General features: G+C 40.6%; 1 protein-coding gene across 2 annotated transcripts in view; it reads right to left on the bottom strand.

The window, feature by feature from the left end:
* Window positions 1–24,478, bottom strand: part of wrn (WRN RecQ like helicase) — a 100,689-nt gene that overhangs the window by 8,697 nt on the left and 67,514 nt on the right. For both annotated transcript variants that reach the window (XM_078533433.1, XM_078533502.1), the window contains 7 exons: window positions 23,794–23,881; window positions 19,455–19,567; window positions 16,733–16,847; window positions 14,291–14,392; window positions 10,559–10,727; window positions 8,103–8,242; window positions 6,086–6,202 (listed from right to left, as the gene is read on the bottom strand). In XM_078533433.1, coding sequence (XP_078389559.1) covers window positions 6,086–6,202; window positions 8,103–8,242; window positions 10,559–10,727; window positions 14,291–14,392; window positions 16,733–16,847; window positions 19,455–19,567; window positions 23,794–23,881 — 844 coding nt within the window. The remainder of the gene's footprint in view (window positions 1–6,085; window positions 6,203–8,102; window positions 8,243–10,558; window positions 10,728–14,290; window positions 14,393–16,732; window positions 16,848–19,454; window positions 19,568–23,793; window positions 23,882–24,478) is intronic.

Below are 24,478 nucleotides of genomic sequence, written 5' to 3'. Positions count from 1 at the left end.
TTGGACACCATATTCTGAATTTTGCAAACATAGGCTGGTTGGGTACAGTCTGTACTTTGTCCGTTGAGAACAGTGGCTGGAACATGCTGTTTGATACGGTCCGCCAACTTTTGGGCATACTGTCTACATACCTAGCATCACACTGCCACTGAAATTCATATACCACATTACCCATTTGAGAGATACGCAGAGCGTCTTTTTGGTTTGACAGCAGCATCCTGTTAGTGGCGAATACCACTTGTGTTACCACTGCATAGTAGCAGCGTGAAACAGCCAGCTTTACCTGTTGCTCAAATTTTTGAGATACTCTGCCCTTCCAGGGTAATCTGAGAAGGACTGGGCACTTTTCAGGGCCGAAAGTGACAGCCTTAGGCCCATGGATGAGCTTGCGTGATATACGGCACAAAATGATCTGATCAGGGTAGCCATTATCCCACAGGATGCCTTTGATGCCCCTATTTCAGCATCAAGCTTGCATGGTGACCAAATGGCTCGGGCCCTATTTTCAGGGTTGTCGATATGACCAATCTTATAGCGTGTGGAACTGTAAGAATCCCAATGCGTATACTGACCAGTGAAGGAACACTTGCGGTAGACCGTGGTAGAGAACCCCCGGCAGATTTCTCAACTAGTACATCAAGGAAGTGGAGATCATTTGACTGCTCCATTTCAAAGGTGAATTTGAATGCAGGATGAAACCCATTAAGACATATAAGGAAACGATTACATGCAGCTACAGACTTAAATATAACAAACTTAAATATAACAAACATATCATCTATATATCAGAGACATTCGAGGGGTAAGAGGGTAGGTGTCATTCCATAGAAGGCACGTTTCGCATGGAACCTAATTAGGTTTTTGCAAGAGCTGGGCCTAGAGGGGATCCCATGGTGACACCATCTATTTGGACACACATGGGGACATCAAAACTGAACTCAAATGCGTGAGGTGCCCAACCATTTGGCCAATTCATGTTTTGCTGAATCGGTCATAGAGAAGATAGATAAGATAGGATGCAAAGGGACATCACTTTTCTGTGTCTTGGGCAGTCCATACAGACGCAGATGCAGCGAGGATGAACCCTGTCATATATATCATGCAGCAGCTCTTACACAAGTCCAGCAAGCATTTTTTTTAAGCTTACTTTCAAGCAAGGCTGTCCGGTCATGTTGAGCGGCGGGTCCAAATTCGTGTCCTCTGGGCCTGTCATTAAGATGTGCATTTTGTTGACATAGTCACACTTGTTAAGGATGACTTCTCCCGTCCCTTTGTCAGGTTTACCAAAGTGCACGTCCAGGTTGATCTTAAAGCCTCACAACGCTACAACACATTCGCGTTGCATGTGAAAGTCAGACAGGTCGTTTAGAATCCCGCAATATGCACGCGCTAGGCCAGCTAGGCATGCTTTCAAGGATTCAACGTCTCCAGTGGACGCTGGTTTGTGGCGGGATAGTTGGGAGTGATGGAGTTCAAACTCAGCAAATACCTCTTCCCGTTTGATTTGGAATGAAGGCACATGAAAATTGAAGCCATGCATAAGAACAAACTCCTTGCTTTCTGAGGGTACGTGATTGCAGAGATTTGTTATGTGGTTAGTGGCGTCAATAATTGCATTGCCAAACCGATTCCACTTATGTGAGTTTATTGTGCGGGCGTATTTCAAACAGGTACTGTTTATGGTGCGGTCATCTATAGAATCAATACAGCGGCATAAAAGGATCAAATCGAGAAATGAAAGAAATTTGCGCACCTCAGACCAAGTGCAGTGTAGGGCATAGTGTAAACCCTATTACCAATCTGTTCAATCTCATCACACATAAAAGCGCGCTCGATCGTGGGGCTACATCTCACTTTAGCATTATCAATTCAGTAGTGGTAGTGTAGGCCACAGTATAAATCAGAACATTAGAGGTACATAAAAAAAAGGTAATACAGTAATCATAGGGGACTTCAATCTACGTATAGATTGGGTAAACCTAATTAGCACTAATGCTGAGAAGGACAAATTCTTAGAATGTATACAGGATGGGGTTTTTTTTAGAACAATATGTTGAGTAACCAACTAGAGAACGGGCTTTTTAAAATCTAGTATTGTGCAGTGAGAAAAGGAAATTAATAATCTTGTTGTAAAGGAGCCTTTAGGGAAGAGTGACCATAATCTGTTGGAATTTTACATGAAGTTTGAAAGTAATGTAGTTCAATCCAAAACTAGGGTCTTTAATCTAAACAAAGGAAACTACAAAAGTAGGAGGGACAAGTTGGCTGAGGTAGATTGGGGAACTACATTAAAAGGTACAACTATAGACAGGCAATGGCTCACATTTAAAGAATGAATACATGGTTTGCAACAAATTTAATTCCTTTAAGGCACAAAAAGCCAGCAGGAAAAGTGATCCACAATGGCTAACAAGAGAAATTAAAGGTTCTATTAGATCAAAGAAAGGGGCATATAAAGTTGCCCAAAAAAATAGTAAGTCTGAAGATTGGGAGCATTTTAAAATTCAGCAAAGCAGAACCAAGAAAGAAAAAATAGAATATGAAAGTAAACTAGCAAGAAACACAAAAACGGACTGTAAAATCTCCTATAGATATGTAAAAAGGGAAAGGTTACTAAAGGCAAATCTGGGCTCATTACAGACAGAGAATGGGGAATTTATAATGGGTTAATAAGGAAATGGCAGAGAAAATAAACAAATACTTTTTGTCTGTCTTCACAGAGGAAGATACAAGAAACCTCCCTGAAATATTGGGGAGCCAAGAGACTAGTGAGATTGAGGACCTGAAAGAAATTAGTATTTGGAAAATAGTAGTGCTGGAGAAATTAGTGGGACTGAAAACTGATAAATCCCTGGACCCGATGATCTGCCTTCCAGAATGTTAAAGGAGGCGGCTGTAGAGACAGTGGATGCATTGGTGATCATCTTTGAACGTTCTATAGATTCTGGAATGGTGCCGGCAGATTGGAAGGTAGCAAACATAACCCCACTATTTAAGAAAGGAGGGAGAGAGAAAACAGGGAACTACAGACTTGTTAGCCAGACTTCAGTAGTAGGGAAAATGCTAGAATCTATTATAAAGGATGTGATAACTGGACACTTTGAAAATAATGGTAGAATTGGGCAGAGTCAACGTGGATTTCTGAAAGGGAAATCATGTTTGAAAATCCTGCTGGAGTTTTTTGAGGATATTACTAGCAGGATAGATAAGGGAGAACCAGCAGATGTGGTGTATTTGGATTTTCAGAAGGCTTTGGATAAGGTCCCACACAAGAGGTTAGTAAGCAAAGTTAGAGCTCATGAGTAATATACTGACGTGGATTGAGGATTGGTTAACAGATAGAAAACAGGCAGTAGGGATAAACGGATCATTCTCTGGTTGGCAGGTTGTGCCTAATGGGGTACCGCAAGGATCAGTGCTTGGGTGCAGCTATTCGCAATCAATATCAATGATTTGGATGTGGAGACCAAATGAATTATTTCCAAGTTTGCTGATAACACAAAACTTGGTGGAAATGTGAGTTGCAAGGGGGATGCAAAGAGGGTTCAAGGGGATTTAGACAGGCTAAGTGGGTGAGAAAGAACATAACAGATGGAATATAAAGTGGAAAATGGTGAAGTTATCCACTTTGGTAGGAGAGACAGAAATGCAGAATATTTCTTAAATGTGGAATGATTGGGAAGGGTTGATGACCAAATGGACCTGGGTGTCCTTGTTCATGAGGTCACTGAAAGCTAAGATGCAGGTGCAACAAGCAATTAAAAAAGCAAATGGTATGTTAGCCTTTATTGCAGGGGGATGAGTACAGGAATAAGGAAGTCGTGCTATAGTTGTACACAGACTTATTGAGACCACACCTGGAGTATTGTGCGCAGTTTGGTCTCCTTACCTAAGGAAGGATATACTGGCCATAGAGGGAGTGCAATGAAGGGTCACCAGACTAATCCCTGGGATGGCAAGATTGTTCTCCGAGGAGAGATTGAGGAGACTGGACCTGTATTCTATAGAGTTTAGAAAAATGAAAGGTGATCTCATTGAAGTCTACAAAATTCTTACAGGGCTCAAAAGGGTAGATACAGGAGGATGTTTTCTCTGGCTGGGGGAGATGGGGGGGGGGGGGGGGTTTAGAACCAGGGAACACAGTCTCAGAATAAGATGTAGGCCATATAGGACTGGGATGAAGAGGAATTTCTTCAGTCAGTGAGAGGGTGAATCTTTGGAATTCTCTACCCAGAGGGCTCTGGAGGCTTTGTCATTGAGTATGTTCAAAGCAGAGGTCGATAGATTTCCAGATGCCAATGACAGGGGTACAGGAATTGTGCAGGAAAATAGCGCTGAAGTAGAAAATCAGCCATAATCGAGTTAAATGGCAGACCTGGATCAAGGGGTCAAATGGCCTACTCCTGCTCCTATGTTGCTAAATGGACACAAAATGGGAGAGGGAAAGAGAGAGAGAGATGGAGAAAGCGGGAGAGGGGGGACAAATAAAAGAGAAAAAAATGAGAGAGAAAGAACAAACAAAGGAGAAAAAGAGCAAATGAGAAAGAGAAAAACATATTTTGTAAATATGCATTTGCAAAAATCTGATCTGATTTACAGATTGTCAGTACTACAAGAACCTTGATTTTTTTGAGACCATCCAATCAATGTACCTTACATTGTTTCTCTGTTGTTCAACAGGAATGTCAATGGTCCACTGGACATTTGGTTACAACAAAAGCTTGCATTAATATAATACCTTTACCGTAGAAAAACCCTGAAAATTTCTCAGAAATAAACAGATGCGGAGACAAAGGAGGGGATATCAGGATGATTCACCAAAAGCTTGGTCAAAAAGATGGGTTTTAAGGAAGGTCTCAAAGGAGGAGAGGTGGACAGACTTAGGCAACCAATTCTAGAGCATGCAGCCTAGGTGGCTGAAGACAACCTCCAGCACCGGGCCAAATGGAGGTTGAATGCACAAGAGGCAAAAATCAGAGGAGTGGAAAGTTTAGGAGAGTTAGGTGTAGGATGAGGATTGTGGGGTTCAATAAATTTACAGGTTGGAGATGCGAGGATTTGAGTTTTAAATTAGAGGGTTTGAGGAACAGGAAGTCAGTATTGATTAGTGAGGAAAGGGATGATGGATGAGCAAGACTGGATATGGGCTTGGATACAGACAGTGAATGTTAAATGAGCACAAGTTTATAGAGGTTAGAGGATGGGAGGCCAGTCAGGCAAGCATTAAAATGGTCTGATGATAACAACAGCATAGACGAGAGCTTCAATGGCAGATAGCAGAGATGGGTGGCACTATGCAGATGGAAGAAAGATATGACAAACAGGGTATTGGGTTTGAAGCTCAACCTGGGGTTGAAATGGACGCCAATGCAGTGAAAAGTCAAATTCAGCCTGAGCCAATTGCTGAGAAGGGAGATGGAATTGGTAACAAGGTTTGTGACAGAGAGTGAAGTCATCGGCTTCAGCCTCACAATTGTTTAACTGGAGGAAATTGCAGGTCATCCAATGCAGCAAACAGCAAAGGGGTCAAGGGGGGAGCTGGAGAACTAGACCTGATGTCAGATAGATCCAACAGTCTAAAAGATTCAGTCTGGAGTCCATTTGGAACCACTCCAACATCAACTGCACCATTAAACTGATTAAAAGACTGTGTGTGCAGTTTAGGGATGTTACACTTGGCTAGGATAATTTACCAAAAAAGCAATCTCCTGAAAATTTTTCTTTAGCCGCTTTAAATAAAGGCAAGTCTCAGTTACAGAAATTATCCAAAACCACTTTAAATAAAGGCAAGTCTCAGTTACAGAAATTATCCAAAACCACTTTAAATAAAGGCAAGTCTCAGTTACAGAAATTATCCAAAACCACTTTAAATAAAAGCAAGTCTCAGTGACAGAAATTATCCGATTTCGCTGTAAAGTATTCTTCTGTAATTATTGTACATAATATTTAAGAAACGTGTAAGCATGTGGTTACAATTTGAAAGGTTATGCAGGCATTAAAGAATTGTACATGAGGCTAAATCAATTAGCAGAAGCTCATTTCTCCCAAAAAATATCATAAGCGGTTATCAGTGGAACTGACTCACCTCTGTGTGTGAATCATCAAACAAATCTTTTATGCCAGCATCAGGCTGTTTCCATGACACCAAACTGAGAGAGGATACGCTGGACTGAACTTTTTGACAGCTGCTTGTGTGCTTTCCCTGAAGGGGAGAAACATGATCATTTACAGTTGGAATAAATTCATGAATCATGAAGAGCTGCTTTATACAAAAGAGCAACTTTTCACTAACAAGGCATTTAAGAAGGTTTATATTTATACAGCATCTTTCATATCCTCAGGACGTCCCCAGATACATCACAGTCAAATAATTTCTTTTAAAGTGTAGTTACTGTTGTTATGTAGGCAAATGTGGCAACCAATTTGCACACACCAAGATCTCTCAAGCATCAGTTGATGCTCAGTTGATTTACTTTTGGTGGTGTCGACAGAGAGCATCTTTTCTACCTTGTAAGTCATAAAATCAATCAGAACATTTATTTACTGGATCTAAAGCTTCAGATAATTTGATGTGCATTAAAAGAATCTAAATATCTTTTGCATCACAGAATCTTATAAGAAACAAGGAGGAGGCTTAAGTTACCAGGATAGGAATAGTTATCTTTAAAAATGTTAACCCAGAGCATAATTCTAAGTGCTAATTTACATTTGTATTAGCATTTATATGTATTAGTGTTTATATTTTTGTTATTTTGAAATAAACTTCATGTATTAATTCTCGAAAACTTTTCATCATTAATACCCAGAAAAAACTTGCCAAAGTACTAGATCCTTTCCCTTTTGGATCCTCCTGTGAATTTAGCCCAGACCAACAGAATGATAAATATTTTCCCTCCACTGTTTATTTGACTCCAATGTAACAGAATGAGTGCTTTCAATCCACACAGTGCCTGATGAATTTAGGCACAGGCTGGATTAAAATGGAAATCACACCATAAAAATGGCAGAGTGAAAAGTGGAAAAACGAACACTGGTGCAAAGGCAGGGTGGTTCTTTGGAGACTGGATATGGACTGCAGCGGTTCAAGGCGGCAGCTCACCACCAGCTTCTCAAGGGCAATTAGGGATGGGCAATAAATCCTGGCCTAGCCAGCGACACCCGTATCCCATGAAGGAATAAAACAAAGATGTGTTGTTGGGGTACAGTTGGAGGAACTGTGAGCCTCCAGATACCCATTCTATGCCTGGCCTGCAACTGTTTGCTGCTGACTCAAGGGGCCCCAATAGGGAAAAAAAAAACACTTTTGTTTTGCTACACTGAAATTGCTCACTTTGTTGAGCACAAGAACAAATATGAAAAGTACTAGTCTCAAATGAGAGACTGACTTAAAATTATCTGCATGTTTTAGAATGCATATAAATTATAGCAAATGGTTATTTCTCTCCCTCCCATTAATTAAAGGAAACTTTTTTTTTGCCTGTTTCTTCACTTATTAAAATCCAAAAATGCAATAACCTTTGTAATCCATCGCTCATAGCAAATTTCATGTATAAATAAGCAGGAGAATGGCAAAGTAAATCAATCTCTGGGATTCTGCTGCCATCTACTGGCACAACATCTTACAACCAGGCAATATCCCAAACGAATATAATTCAATACAAGAATCTCAAACAGATAAGCCTAAAATGGAACCATGTTACGAACAAACAAGGAACAATCGAATTGAGGCAATTGTTATTTCATAACTGTCACTTCTGCCTTAACATTGCTGTTGAGGTTGGATGTGTTTCTCTGACTATTAAGGTGTTGATCACTCCCTCTTCCACTGGCAATTACAGAACCGACCTGGTCTGTACAAATGATTATTCAACCTTTATAAGTTTATTTAATTTGTGTTCATACATTATGTCACAACATGACAATGAAAAATAAGAATGTAACTTGGTAGTTATAACGTTAAGTTGAGAGTCTTCAGATTATTTTCTTTCAATTAGTTCTTAATTTTAGCTTCTTGCCAAAAATGCCCACAACAATATGATGGTTAAGGCATACCATTCATTTTAATGAAAAATAAAAATTAGGGTCTTAAGTAAAATACTCACTGCTGTTTCAATCCATGTTATCTCTTCCTCTTTGAGATCAGGTGTAGTAGTTCTGGGTAGTGGAGATTTTGTTTCAATGCAAGAACTTTGTGGCTGTCCCATGTGCTTGCCATCATGCTGTTTCTCAACAGATTCCAAGTCTACAGGCACAAGAGGAGTTTGGGGCTCATTTATAAGTATACAGTAATGCAGGAACAACATTGGCAAAAAAAAACACTGGTACTTTCTCTGGATTTTTTCGCAATCCAGAGAATGGATAGTTGCCTTGCCCTCAAACTTTTCATAATGCCCTACTTGTTGCCACCAGGATTAGCCCTGCCCAGTTGTCCTTCCTCCCCGTCAAAAAGTACTTCGCTTCCACTCTGCTACACCGTGAGCATTACAGCTGAGATCAGGAATTTGGAAAACTGTAATCTTAAACTACAAGCACACCACTCACTAGTGCAGGGGCTTAGAGCACCAATAGCTTGCACTGTTCCGTTCTGCATGAGATTTTAAATTTCTGGTTTCTCGAATTTAAAAATACATTTGGATTAGATGAATTGCGTTAAATCTGTTAGCAAAGGGTGGCTTAAAAGTTGCATTTCGTTCAACAGTAAACCGTATGGTGTGGTATGGTATGGTTCCATGTGCAGGTCTGATTGGACAACACTAAGCTATGAAGCCTGTGTGTGTAAATATTTAGAAGTTTGTGTTGTTGACCCTGATCTTTTGTAATACCATTTTCTGCTTTCAACAATATTAGCCTTTTAAAGCCCAGAGAGGCAAGTTACAGCAAAGCTAGAGACACAGAGCGCAAACAAGGATAATAATGTAGTTATTATTGACTATTGTCCAGAGGTCTATTAAGCTAGAGAACTAGAGTTCAAATGCCACCATTGAAGACTGAAAATTTGAATTAAGCTTAAAGAAAAATATATGGAGGTGAAAAGATCGCATCGGTAAAAGCCACAACAAAGCCGTCAGATGGTCATAAAAAACCATTGGTTCATTAATGTCATTTCAAGATGGAAAGTGATCGTCCTTACTCAGTCTAGTCTACAGATGACTCCAGCCCCACGCTAACTGCCCTCTGAAGTATCCTAACAAACCATTCAATTATATCAAACTTAAGGCACCCTTGCCAACCAAAGCACAGATGCATACCCAAGCAAAACACAACAAATAGGGTCACTAGAAGTAGATACAGAGAGTATAAAGAAAAAGCCAACCAGACATTTACCCAAAAGCAATCTGAGAAGACATCCCTAGCAGAAAAGGGAAAAAAAAACACAACAAATGATTCTTGTGCTGGTATATTTTGAAGTTATAATTTTCATGCCTGTACTGTAATGTTGTTATGCTGCATCATGCTTTATGGATAAGCAATGGTTCAGAAAGAACATTTGTTTTTGTTCAGGGCATTTACTCGCTTCAGTGGTGTGTGTGCGCGCATTATAAATTTGCATTCTGCCTGGTCCCTTGCTTCTGGTTCTGAGATGACAGATGGGGAATTAGTTTCTAGACATTTGACAACTGCTCAGCAGCTGGGCTTTCAGTGATCATGTCTAGTGACCCATCAACACCAGTCCCATCCAAATCTCCTTGTCATTGCAGGGAGGTATCATTGCCAATGAAGAGGACATTCCTATTTACCGCAATATTTTATTCTCCTTAATTTTGGGTCTCATACTACAAGGCAGCATTCTCCAATCCTCATTAATGCAAATTCTAAAACTAAGCTAAAACAACAGCTCAGTGTGACTGAGTGTTCCATATTGGCTCTCTTCCTACGATGAAGTCACTTGCATCCCCATCTTGCAACATCCTGGCTAAGATTGAGAGCTCACAGCCGAGAAATCTATAATTTACGATCTGTGGCACTGTGTGGATATTTTTTCATTCTATTTTGTACCCACACCCTTATCCTATATAGGCTATGGGCCTAGTGTTGGAAGATGGGATTAGAATAGTTAGGAACTTGTTTGACCGGCGCAGACTTGATGGGCTGAAGAGCCTTTTACTGTGCTGTGGACCTCTATGACTCTATGTGTGGCAATTGCTCCCCAGCAACTTACCCAAATAATCTTCCTTCCCATGTGTGCTTGGATAATATGTTTGTGGACAAATTGACAACTGGAATAATTATGTTTTATATACACCTGCCACAGACAGGAACTTGGAATTGGCAAATATTTTCTCTTCCCTAGCCTATGGGCTCAACGTCAAGTGCAGTGTCTCCAATTCCACACCAGATGAGATAAGCTAACTTGGCAAGGAGTAAGGATTGAAGCTGGGCCTTCTCTCTGGTCTCAGTGCCCAAACCACATAATGCATTCATCGACTGAAAAACACTTTCAATTGCTAATATCTATATGGCTCTATCTACTTATTTAGCTTGTTTAGTAGATTGGGTAAAGAAACATAACATTTCTTAGAAAAGTTTGAATCATTGAACAAGACTAAGTTATTTTCACCTGAGGTAACTGGAGGATTCGGAGTGGTGTTGATGTTCAGTTCTTGAACTGGATGACTAAGTCCAGCTTGATTAACACCCATGGAGTGACTAGATTTCGGTGCGTTAGCCAAATGGCGACCAACGACAGGAAGAGCCACATTGCTTGAATCTCCAATTTTTGTGTGAAACTAAAAGGATGGCATAGAAAATCACCAGATTATACTGTACAAAATCACCAGAACCATTTCCAGAATTAAGTCCATGGTATATTATCAATGATTTCTCACTATCAGCTTGTGTGTTAATATATACATGCACATGCATACAAAACTGTTCATACATACACATTTTATACCTTGTGTATTAGCATATATGATGGTTTGTTTTATCTGGTTGATAATACAAATGGTGCTGCTGGAAGGTTTACCAACATACAAATATACGAATTAGGAGAAGGTCACTCAGCCCCTCGAGCCTGCTCCACCATTCAATAAGGTCATGGCTGATCTGAATGTAACCTCAAACCCACGTTCCTGCCTACTCTCGATAATCTTTCACCCCCTTAGTAATAAAGAATCTATCCAGCTCTGCCTTAAAAATATTCAAAGACTCTACTTCCACCGCCTTTTGAAGAAGAGAGCTCCAAAAACTCTCAATCCTCAGGGAAAAAAATTCTCCTCATCTCTGCCTTAAATAAGTGGCCCCTTATTTTTAAAAAGTGACCCCTCGTTCTAGATTCTCCCACAAGAGGAAACATCCTCTCCACATCCTCCCTATCAAGGCCCCTCAGGATCTTAAAGGTTTCAATTAAGTTGCCTCTTACTCTTCTAAATTCCAGTGGATACGTGCCTAACTTGTCCAGCCTTTCTTCCCAAGACAACCCGCCCATTCCTGGTTTTAGTCAAGTAAACCTTCTCTGAACTGCTTCTAACGCATTTACATCTTTCTTTAAATAAGGAGACCAGTACTGTACACAATACTCCAGATATGGTCTCACCAATGCCCTGTACATCTGAAGCATAACTTCCCTACTTCTGTAATCAATTCCCCTCACAATAAATGATAACATTCTATTAGCTTTCCTAATTACCCGCTGCACCTGCACTAGGACATCCAGATCCCTCTGAATCTCAGAGCTCTGCAATCTCTCACCATTTAGATAATAAGCTTCTTTTTTTATTCTTCCTGCCAAAATTAATGATTTCACATTTGCCCACATTATACCCCATTTGCCAGATCTTTGCCCACTCACTTAAACTATGTCACTTTGTAGCCTCCTTACGTCCTCTTCACAATTTACTTTCCTACCTATCTTTGTGTCGTCAGGAAATTTAGCAACTATTCCTTCGGTCCCTTCATCCAAGTCATTTATATAAATTGTAAAAAGTTGAGGTCCCAGCACTGATCTCTGTGGCACACCACTCGTCACATCCTGCCGACCAGAAAAAGACCCATTTATGCCAACTCTCTGCTTTCTGTTAGCTAGCCAACTTCTTAACCACCTTATTTATCTGTCCTGCTACCTTCAGGAATCTGTGGACATGCACTCCAGGGTCTCTTCGTTCCTCTGCACTTCTCAATAACCTACCCTTCATTGTGTATTCCCTTGTCTTGCTCGCCCTCCCCAAACATATTACCTCACACTTCTGAGGGCTGAATTCCATTTGCCACTGTTCCGCCAACCTGACCAATCCATCGCTGCCTAACACTGTCAATAGCTTTCTTCCTCACTATTAACCACACAACCAATTTTTATATCATCTGCAAATTTTTTACTCAAACTCATACAGTTAAGAACCTGATGTAAGGTGTGCTGCTAATGGGGGAACTATTAGAAACCAAGCAGCATCCATGAGGAAGCTAAGGAAAATTAGTCAGAAAAGTTCTCAGAGCTGGTTCTATGCTCCTACTTGCAATAGATTAACACAGCATTGACTTGGAAGCCAGTGTCCTCCCCAGCCTAATAAACCAGATAGTAATAATAAAGGCAATAGCACCAGCAAAAAAGATTGATGCCTAATATCTTAGCAGGATACGAGCTCTTAAAATTAAAAATATATAGACAACCAGTTTTGCTTCCTTGGAAGTGAGATTTCAATGACCAATTTAGCACTGACAACTTAAATTTACATGGTGACTTTAACATGGAAGAACATCTCAAGGTGCTTCATGGAGGTGTAGTCAGGGACAAAATGGACACAGCTAAATCGGAGGTATTAGGAAGGGTACCCAAATGTTTTGTTATAGCATAACTGCCAATGGTAGCCCAAAGAGTGGCTGGATGCACAAGAAGCCGGAGTGAGAGGAGTGAAAAAGTCACCAAAGAGGGCAGGATGAGGGTCACTTCCAGGGCTGGAGAAGGTTACAGAGATTGGGAAAGCCAAAACCATAAAAGGCTTTAAATACAAAGAAGGGAATTTTAAACTGGAGGCAATGGGGAGCCAGAAGATCGATAGAGCTGGGTGGGCGTGGTCAAATAGGATGCTGCTGCTTCAAAGAGCCTGGTTCAGCTCAAGAAATAGTTGGGGAGGGAAATATAATTGGCAGCAGGGCTGGAAGGCTCTAAGCCTCTGGATAAACCCACCAGAAGATGAAAAAGAGGTGGTAACGGTGTGGATGCATGAAGAAAAGCCATTGCTGGAAATGTTCATGATACAATCAGGTTTAGAAGCAGAACCAAAAAGGGCATGCCCACTAAACTGGGCAACTGATGAGATGCATTGAGTCAACCATGTCAAACACTGCAGAACGATCACAATTACATAGAATTTCATTTGTAACTCTGGTTCAGATGGATTCTGTGCTTTGGCTGGAGTAGAAACCTGATTGGAGAGATGCAAACATGCAGTTATAGAAAATACACATACTGCTTTCAGGGGTGGCAACCTATTTGAGGATTGTGGAGAAAATTGAGAGGTTGGAGGTGCGGTGGGAGTGGACAGGGCAGGCTTTTTGAGACATGATAATGGGAGTATTTTGAGAAGAGGAAACCATTTACAATATTAGCTAGCTGGAGTATAAGCAAGAAGAAAAGTTGGGTGGTGTGCAGTTTAATGGGAATAGGGTTGAGAAAGGAGGAGGTGGGTCTCATGGACAAGGTGAGCTTGGAGTAGGCATGACGGGAGAGGAGTGAGAAACTACAGGAATACACAGATTCAAATAGGTGCGAGGAATGGGGAAGATCTGGCATGGTAAGTAAGGGGAAGGGGAAGAGGGGGAAGCTGTAGAGGCATCTGAATAGATGGTCTTAATCTTAGCAACAAAGAACTGTACTTCCTTTCATGCTTGTAGTGGAGGTGGTGGAGGGAACAAGGGAGTGGGAATTCCTGGTAGTGGGGGAAAGGAGCTGATACACCCTCACGCCAAATATTAAACAAAGGGTTTTGGTAGATGAAAGTGAGGCCTCACTGCAAAAGGTGCTCAAATCTGCACCTCTTGACATCAGGGGGCAAAGATGGGAGCCATAGCAGGGGTGAGGGTGGAGCAAGCAGGATAGGAGCGAATTAGGATTTTGCTGTGGACAAGGGAGGCAGAGAGAGGATGGTTAATGATCAGCAGTTGCAAAACTAATGCAGTGAAGTGAAGGTAAAAAAGAAACAAATATGCGAAGGCTATGCACAGAACACCTCAGAATTTAAGAGCACCAGTAAACTTATGGTTTACTGGACAGTAATACTGGACAGTACATCTAAATATGTAACAATGAAAAGAAATGGGTAAAATAAGTGGTATTTTTAGAATAATGTCTTACCAATGTTGAAAGTGCGACATCCGACACGGGTTTAAAGGTAGAGCTCAACTGGAATACTGGTTGTTGTTCTACACCATGACTCGAAACAGAAAACTTGTCCATCTGGTGAAAAGTGTAGATTATGTTTCATACAGCAATGAATTTGGCATAAACATGCTTTAAGTGAATCCAGCAAATCTAAGCCCACAAAATTTGTTCAGAAATTAATTCTGAAAATCTGATGAAATTAGATTTGATTTGGAGAGCTTATTAATGGCTAGTTAGTAATGTTAGATGATGATGTTTTAGTTAATGAGATAGCTTTTACTACCTCAGCACAAAATTACTAACTTCTCAATCTTATTACAAAGACCAAAAAGCTACTTAATAGTGAAAAGAGTGGAGTATTAAAAAAAACTGAAAAGGCAGCTTAAAAGGGTCGTCAGCCTATGCTGGTCTATCTACCTAATTATGCAATTAACTATGATAAGTTGATCTCTATAAGACTCTGCAGTACTGTAATAAAACCTGAAAATACTAAATGATGACGAAATGTAGCAACACTTGCCTGCTCCTTCAAATAATACTATGTAATCCTTTATGCCCACCTGTGAGGGCTGTTGGAGCTTTAGTTTAAAGCCTTCATCCAGTGCAGCACTCCCTCAGTAATGCACTGAAGGAGTCAGCATCAAATGGCTCTTTTTCAGTTTTATCCCTAGAATCCCAGTATTTGATGCACTCCACTTTGTCCTTAGTCAAACATACTTCTTCATTCCATCTCCATGTTAAAATATTTTCCATTGATAATCGATTGTCTTATTGGCCAATTTTTTCCTAATTATAATGGGGAAGATTCCTTGTTCTTGATTCGTTTTTCCTTTTTGTTATTTCACTTAACGTAATTATGCTACAGTTGCTGCTTCCCAAATGTTCCTATACTGTTAGATCACCTCACCGCTCAACCAGAATTACCCAAGGTATTGTGGTGCCTCATCAGCCTCCTTGAAATCTGATTTTAATGTATATGTGCTGCTGCAGCTAATTCTCTAATAGAAGTTATATGTCGCTCACTGGCTACCCAATCTAATGGTTAAGTGAGATTTCTTTATTTACAGGCCTGTGTGCTTTGAATTGCTTATTGCCCATTCTGCACTGTGAACTGGCAATGAATATATCTGTTCCAGACTGTGTGAAAGGACAGACAGGAGCGTCCAAAGGCACTTAGGGGGAACTGCTTCCGCAATGGTGCTATCTGATGCCTGTTGTCTAAGAGCAGTCAAACGATTAATCCTATTTATGTGCTGGGAGTTTACAAGCTGACAACACAGAGTTGATACATAATGTGTATCAGGAGCAATCGAGGGTGGATAAGGACAGAGGTGGAGACAGAAGCAGAAAACAAAGTAGAAAAGTCATACAATTCTTTTCTCCTTCTGCCAATCAGTGGCACTGGTGTTATGACGTTAAACCACAAGGGAAACTTGATCACATGGTCACAACTGTTTTGCAAGTTGTATTTTATTTTGAGACGTGTGCCCTGAATCCAGGAGCAATAAGACTACCACGACTTCAGAGGTTTTTAGAAAACTAGGTTGAACATTTATTAACAAAAAAAAAAGATTTCAAGCACGTACATAGGTCTACAAATTGCTATTATAATAACTCCTAAAACCCATAATTAATCTGGCTTCCAGTTACACCCTCATTAAGGCAACACTAAAAACAAATAGATTTAAACAGGCCCAGGCAAAGCAACACAATGCCCTGGACAGTAGAACTCAAAGTGAGTTTTCAGCTTCGGTTCCTGTAGACAGAAACTTGATGCACAGAGGCTGGAGGTTTTTCACACTTGTTAGATCTTAGAATGCCTTCCACTCTGACACATAGCCTCATCTCCTTTGTACACGTTTCTCTCTTTTTAATGCAAATTCCATTGTTCGGATATATCTTTGGAACTTTACCTTTTACATAATATAAATCTTTTCATCGTACTAATTTTACCAGTAACCCTTGGGAAAAATAAACAGACTGTTTGGCTTAGTTTCTTCTGGCTAGGTGTAACATCTTATCTCTTTGAAATTCAAACTGCTCTAATTTATCTAAAAATGCACATTTTCCTCACACCTCACATTCTAAAACTTCAGTCATGTTTACGTATTTAGCATTTCAAACCTAGCTTCTTATTGATAACTCAAAGCCTCCAGTCCAGCTGTCTCCAATTCAATTAAATCCCCCTCCCCACACATACACACAGAGAAACTATCCAAAACCCCACTATTAACCCAATTTTACAATAAATCACAATAATATCATGAGGGGCATTATATTTTCATGACACTGGATTGAACTGCACATGCCCAGTGTTAGACCCCAGTGTTTAGTAAAAGTCTGTGTCTATGCCTCCTTTACCTTTAAGTAATGAGGGAGCAAAAAACAAAATAGACGGGTCTTTTTGAAACATACCTCCAATTCATTAGCTTGACAGAACTCCTTGATAGTATCCAGGAGGGGAGCCAACACAGGAGATTTACCTTCACTTACACCATCAATTCTTTTCATATTGTCAGAAGTAGTTGGTCTGTGGGTAGAAGAAGGGAAAGTAACCCAGATAGATATTTGTATTTTAACATACAACTTATGTGAACTCTTATCAACAAAGATGGATATGGTAGCAACAGTTCTGAGACATCCAGCCAACAGTTAAAGCGTTAAGCCTGATGCAATCATTCCAATGCTTTTGACCACTTAATTCTGTTAGGTCCCTGCAGAACCAAGGCCCAGCTTAAATCGCTTGTAAATAAGCCACAAGGCCAGTATCAGGCATGGTGCTAATTACATTAAAACTTGTCAACTGGTTAAAACCAGTTTATAAACTGTTAAATCAAACTGACAAGTACAGAATGATACCGCATGGGCATTTTCTTCCAATCTGGAGTAAAATAAATTAACATTTAAAATGAAAAGGTTAAAACTAACAAAACTCAAGAAACTAAAATGCCCGACAACATCCTAATACTGGCAAGGTATGGCATCACATATTTGTCACAAGGATCTATGCTCTGGCACTGCTAGTTGTAGATTAGATCCTGGCTCCCAATCTCTTAATGTTGCACCTTTACGATTGTAGATACCTTGCACGTGCAAAGCAACTAGTTCCCAAATGCAATAATGTAGAATTTGTGCTATTAATAAAGCATAGGAGTGAGAAGCCGATGATTTGAATACTTTTTGAAATTTGCAGCAATGGGCCTGAGCTGGTACTTGGCACAGGGGGAACAAACCTCACAATTTTGCAAGAGAATTTTGCAAGAGGTAGGTGCAATACTTCTTTAAAAATAAATGTGCAAGTCATTTTAAGAAAATTCTAGTCTAAGATCGTGCATAGAGTGAAGCAAAGTGGATGCAAAAAGTACATAGCATAGTTTCATTAGAATACCAACAGGAATGAGTGGCAAAAACAGAAAATGCTGGAAAACCTCAGCAGGTCTAACAGCATCTGTGGAGAAAAAAAAGAGTTAACATTTAGAGTCCATATGACTCTTCTTCAGGAGAGGCTGTAGTTATGAAAAAGCTTTGAAATACTGTTTCTTCCTCCATTTAACAAAGGTGGTTAGGGGGAATTTAAACAGTTTTTCAAAATTATGAGAGGTTTTGAGAGTTTAAATAGTGACTGGCAGTTTTCACCAGTCAGCAAATTGGTAACAAGGGTATATACACTCAGAACTATTGCTGGAAAAAAAAGGAAATTAGCAAAAAAAAATCATTTCACAAAAGGGGCTATTAGAGCAAGAAAATGCCTTCTCACAAAGGGATACTGAGGCAGAGATAAAAGGTATATTTAAAAGGTAAAACATAAAAGGCAGGCAAATAGGAGTAGAATGGATAACTTTAGCTGATCGGCAAGCACTACCATAGGAATGCTGTTGAGTGACCTCTTTCTGTGCTGTAATTTCCTTGATTCTCTCAAGCAAATAATTTCCTTAATTGCCGACTTGATCTGAGACATTTTCTGTGATCCAGGAGCTACCGATCTCCAGCTGTGCCAATAAAAATGCTAAAGAAATGCGGCATCAACTTAGAGTAGAGTGCCCACATCCCTGAAAGAGCTCCAATTTATCCAGACAGAATCCAACTCAACACCCAAGCAATTTCTATCATGCTTTAAAATGGATATTTAAAGCATTTGGAAACAGGAAGGAGTAGTTGCTGTCGAAGCTGGGAGGCGGGATTTATCTCAGGTAAACATTTACACTTCAAAGATCTATTCCATCTTCAGCCAAAGTTCCAATCTGTTATATTAGGAACAGCGAATCGGGCTCAAGGCCTTCCTGGCTTTGAACCTGGAGATGGCACCATAACACGTTGTCCGATAGTCCCCAAACAAACAGAGAGGAATTGCAAGCAGCAGCCGCTAATTTGAAACTCCAGCTCCTTAAGCAAGTTTTTGAAGTTATGCTCCTTTCCTCAACCACATCTCCCATCCAAAGGACCCCTGCTCCAACAAGTAGTATTTCTCCTCCCCCCACAATGGTGGGCTGTTCCATACCCCAATCCCTAGGGTGTGGATTTCCTTTTCTCAGAATCCTTTCCTTTCCACCTCCCCTCACCCTTCTCCATTCCATGCCCCCTTCTGTCCTGCTGTCTTTCCCTTCCCCCCTCCGATTTTCTTCTCCCCCACAACTCCGTTTCCCGTCTTTTCCCCCTCCCTCACAATGGTTCCATCATGCTACACATGATCTGAGAGATTCAAACTAGTTTTGACTATAACACAATGGGAGATTGACTGGTTCACCTGAATTATTCAATTACATAGGTCGACAGAACTGTTCAATTCCTATGACACTGTTTTACCTTGTGTCAGAATTTTTAATGTGCTGTCACAGTTTTTCTTTCTTTCCGCTTGGCAGCCCCATAATGCTGTGATTAAGCTCTCAAATCCTACAAATCCCAAGGCACCTTAACAGGTGATTTCAAATGGGACTACAATTATAAATTGCCAAATAAAAAACAACAGACCTATAAGCTTCTATCACATTTACTAATTTAGACAAGAGAAAGTTTCAAATATACATCACGTGTGTTTAAAAGTCAGTGGACTGAAAAAAAGGAATTATTAGCTGATTGATCAGCTGTATTACGTGAGTTGTACTCAGTTCTCAGTCTAGGTTCAATATATTTTATTTACCTTATCATGGTAAACTCTAGCAGTATCTTATTTGTAGCCAATATAACTGGAGGAACATCCCTCTCAATGGCAATTTTCTGTCTTGCTGCCACCAATTTGCCATATAACTTCCCCTGTTGACAAAATGACACAAAGAAAGAACATAATTTGTGCCCTTTGCATTATGTTATAATCTGAATGCTTAATATGTTTTTTCAAACTCTTCATAAAACAAATAATATTTTATTCACAAAGGGTCTAAGAAAAGCACAATGATAAATCAAAACGAAAATCCTGAATAAAAATGTTAGGGGTGGGCAGTGGGATTAACAGCTAATTTGCAGAGCCTCATGGAATAAAAAAAATGAATGCTTAGACAAAGAAGATACCAAGATGGGTGACCAAAGATACCAAAGGGTGACCTTTGGATTTCCAGCATCCGCAGTGGATTTCCAGCATCCGCAGTAGCTTTTAGCTTTTTGTTTTGACCAAAGGATTGATTGAAGTAGTCGGGTTTAAGGAGGGCTATCAGTTACTTCTGCATAAACTGTAGACTTGCACCCAATTGATTTAATAGTACATCTGGGTATATCTTTACTGAGGCACAGGAGGAACTTCCTGGAAATACTCTAGTTACCTTACCGGGGATAATGGTCAAAGTCCAGGATTTGATCCAGAATTAGCGACTGAACCAGAGGTCATTTCAACATTTAAGAATAATTTAGATAGATGGTTAAAGGGATTTAGAGAGATAAAAGAAATGGGCAGGCATAGGGGATTAAGGCTACTGCTTGTGTAGGTGATAAATACCAACAGTGATTGGTCATAATTTCTATGGCATTCTATATAGAAACCACCAAAAGATAAATGCACACTTCTTGCAACCGCAAGATAGATTCTCAATAGTACAACAATGCAAGACTTATCGCAACTCTAAAAACCACAGAAAAGTTATGGCACAGAAAGAGGCCATTCAGCCCATCATGTCTGCACCAGAAAGCCTATCACAAGAACAGAAGCACCAGGTAAAATACTACTTAGGGTCCACGTGCTGAATTTCAGATATGCCTCTTCAAAACAAAAGAAGTAAACTGGGGCCAGTCTGTCTGACTCAGGCACCTATGTCACATTTTCCCCAAGTGGAGGAGAATGCCAGAACCTGCCTGTTATGACCCATGGAATCTCAACATCAATGTACTGATATGCCAGACTGTGTTCGTGGTCAACTACCACATTAAGGAAGAGAGACTGTTGGGACTAGCTTAGTGCATCAATAGCCAATTCTTAAAATATATTTGACTTATGAACATACAAATTAGGAGCAGGAGTAGGCCAGTTGGCCCCTTGAGCCTGCTCCACCATTCAATAAGCTCATGGCTGGTTTAATTGTAACTTCAACTCCACATTCCCACTCACCCGATAACGTTTCACTCCCTTGCTTATCAAGAATCTATCTAGCTGTGTCTTAAAAATATTCAAAGACTGTGCTTCCACCGTCTTTTGAGGAAGAGAGTTACAAAGGCTCACTACCCTTTGATAGAAAACATTTCTCATCTGTCTTAAATAGGCGATCCCTTATTTTTAAACAATAACCCCTAGTTCTAGATTCTCCCATGAGGAAACATCCTTTCCACATCCACCCTGTCAAGACCCCTCAGGATCTCATATGTTTCAATCAAGTCACCGCATATTCTTCTAAACTCCACCGGATACAAGCCTACCCTGTCCAACCTTTCCTCATAAGACAACCCTCCCATTCCAGTCTAGTAAACCTTCAACTTGCTTAAGTTTCTTTTCCATCTTCCTTTTGCCTCAATGAATCGCTGACTCCAGCCTAGGATATGGTTCCTTAAATCTAGCACCTTATCCAACTGGCCAGGTGCAACCTTTCAATCATTGGGCATTGGTAGACCATCAAAGCCCAGCCCAATTCAGTTTTCATCTGATACATGCAGTGCATTTTTAGCAGGAGCTATTGGTTTCGCCCTAAAGCAAGGGCACCAAATCCAACCTTAGCACCTCTAATGCTGCCCAGGCCATTTCAGTACAAACAAGACATCAATAGTTGGGCCGTCTTGTCTGTATAGTTAATTTAATCACATGATAAAAATCACTGATTCATGAAGGTGGACTCAGTTAAACCATTTTAAGTGCTACTTGAAATGAATAAAAAAGGCCAAAAAGTGAGATTAAGGGTTGACTGAGATGCCATATTGCTGATCACAAAGATGAAGAACTAAGAATGAGGAAACAGTTTGACTAACAGGGCTGGTCCACTGATGGAGCCAATGAGCTATTTAAAAAGAAAAACCCATAAATCTGACCCCGCTTCGTTCAATGATTTTATCACCAACTTTTTCCCCTTCAACCTGAAAACCAGCAGAAAGATCATGCTTAGTGGGGTTCCATTCAAGAAGTAAAGTGGTTGGTTGTTGCTAAAGGGGAAGAACACGGGGGAGGGAGGGGAGTTTCACGGGGGAGCAATAGAGAAAATCAATAATTTCAAAGAGTACAGAAAGCTGAGGGTTTAGACAAGGATAATTTATCAATTAGTAACGTCAGCAGAACAGAAAGAACTGGATCAAGTCCACCCGGAAAACCTGTGATGGGGTTAAATTCACACAGAATCATCTGGTAGACTTACAGGCCTATCCATGATGTGTGTTCTATCTAAATGAAGAAATAAAAACGTAAAAACATTGGCGCCACTGGCTACATAGTCACCTTCTTCTTGGACAGTCCTTCGAGATCGAGGATGACTTTCTTCCTGACCAAAAAGTCCAATACTAGATCTGCACACTCTACCATTGGTGGGGCAGTTAGTGTTTGATGAGGCGGGTGGGTGGGATGCTCAGATTTCGGTATGCTCCTTGGCCTCTACCTGGGCCTGTTGGAGACATTCGAAATGGTTGGCACCTTTGCAGATGCTTCTTCCCCAGCTTGGACGCTCTCGAGCAAAAGGTTCCCACAGATCGGTGGAGATATTGCATTTTTTCAGGAAGGCTTTGAAGGCGTCCCTGAAACATTTCCTCTGCCCTCCTGGTCTCTCACAAGCAGTTGAGTTACTTTAGATTCTTCACAAGTCAGAGTCATTATGGCATAGGAGGCGGCAATTCAGCCCAGCGAGTCCACCCTAGCTCTCCATGCAAAACAATCCAGTCAGTCCCATTCTCCCACTCTATCCCCGTAGCCCTGAAAAACTCATTCCCGTCAAGTGCCTATCCAATTAATTTTGAAAGCCTTCATCGTCTCCACTTCCATCACCCTCCTAGGTAGTGAGTTCCAGATCATTGCTACGCACAGGGTAAATTGCATTCAAGCTTTTCACTGAGTTGTCAAGGGAGAACCAACTGAAGTTTAGATGTTTCTCACCCTTCAACATCCCCAAAATAAAATGGCAAATAAATGCAAAGACAAATTATTCCAGTCCTCTTGTAGTCTGAACATCAATTCGTGACATCACTAAAACACTCTATTTCCACCTCAGTAATATTGTCTGAATTTGCCCTTGTCTGAGCTCATCTGCCACTAAACCCATCATGCATGCCTTCGTTACCTCTAGAAATGACTATTCCAACACACTCCTGGCTGGACTCCCACATTCCAACCTCCATAAACTTGAGGTCATCCAAACCCCAGCTGCCAGTGTCCTGACTTGCACCAAGTCCCATATCACCCCTGTGCTCATTGATGTTCCTGGTCGAGCAACGCCTTGATTTTAAAATTCTCAACTTTGTTTTCAAATCTGCCATGACCTCACTCCTCCCTCTGTAATCTCCTCCAGTCGCCCAATCCTATAAGATATCTACGCTCTACAAAATTCTGCACCTCTTTGTGCATCCCCAATTTTATCACTCCACCATGGGTGGCTGTGCCTTCAGTTGCCCAGGCCCCAAACACTGGAATACCCACTCCCTACATCTCTCTGCCTCGCTTTCATCCTTTAAGACACGCCATAAAACCAACCTCTTTGACCAAGCTTTTGGTCATCTAATATCTCCCAATGTAGCTCGGCGTCATACCTTGTTTTATAATGCTCCTGTAAAGCCTCCTGAGATGTTTCGTTATGTTAAAGATGCTATACAAATATAAGTTGTTGTTAAAGTGGCACTGGGTGAAACTCTGGAAAGGATTGTATGCCAGCACTCTTGCGAAGCATGTACTGAGCAGTGTCTGAGGATTATGAAAAATATTATTTGTTGTACTCTGTGGTTACTGTATTGATAGGGAGAAAGTAAACAGATAAAAAAAATCTTGGGGTTTCCCCATATGCCTACAGAAATATCATGACTAGAAAGCACACAATAGTTTTGAGACAGTGAGCATACAAAATGACATTCTGTTAAACAGAAGTTCTTACCTGCAGCTCCAGTTCCCTGGGCGATATGACTCTTTCAGACGGAATGGGTTTTACTGGGGAGCCAGATAAGGGTGGAACAAAAATGCGACTGAGGAGAAGAACGTAAATATGTTACTATTTCACATTCAAAAAAAAAGACTTGCATTTACAAAGCACCTTTCACAACCACAGGATGCCTCAAAGCATTTTACAGACAAAGAGGTACCTTTGAAGTGCAAGCACTGTTGTAATGTAGGAAACGTGGCTATCAATTTGAGCACAGAAAGCTCCCACAAAGGCAATGTGATAATGACCAGATAATCTATTGTTTTTGTGATGCTGATTGAGGAATAAATATTTGCCAGGACACTGGGAATAACTCCTCTGTTCTTGTCCAAATTAGAGCCATGGGATCTTACATGTCCACCTGAGAGGACAGAAAGGCCTTGGTTTAACGTCTTATCCAAAAGATGGCACCTGCGACAGTGCAGCTGCCCCTCAGTACTGCACCAGACTGCCAGCTTTGATTTTTGTGCTCAAGTCCTGGAGTTGTACTTGAACCCATAACCTTGTGGCTCACAGGCAAGAGTGCTACCAACTGAGCCACGTCTGACAGGCAAGTGAGATACAGTAAGTTACAGAATATTCCATTCATAACATTTATTTAAGGTAGATTAAAATAGTGTTTCTTAGAAACCTAGGATAA

This window comes from Cetorhinus maximus, chromosome 1 (genome assembly GCF_964194155.1).
Source record: "Cetorhinus maximus chromosome 1, sCetMax3.hap1.1, whole genome shotgun sequence".
Taxonomy (NCBI): domain Eukaryota; kingdom Metazoa; phylum Chordata; class Chondrichthyes; order Lamniformes; family Cetorhinidae; genus Cetorhinus; species Cetorhinus maximus.
Note: the sequence above shows the minus strand (reverse complement) of the source record. Positions and strands in the feature narration are given on the sequence as shown.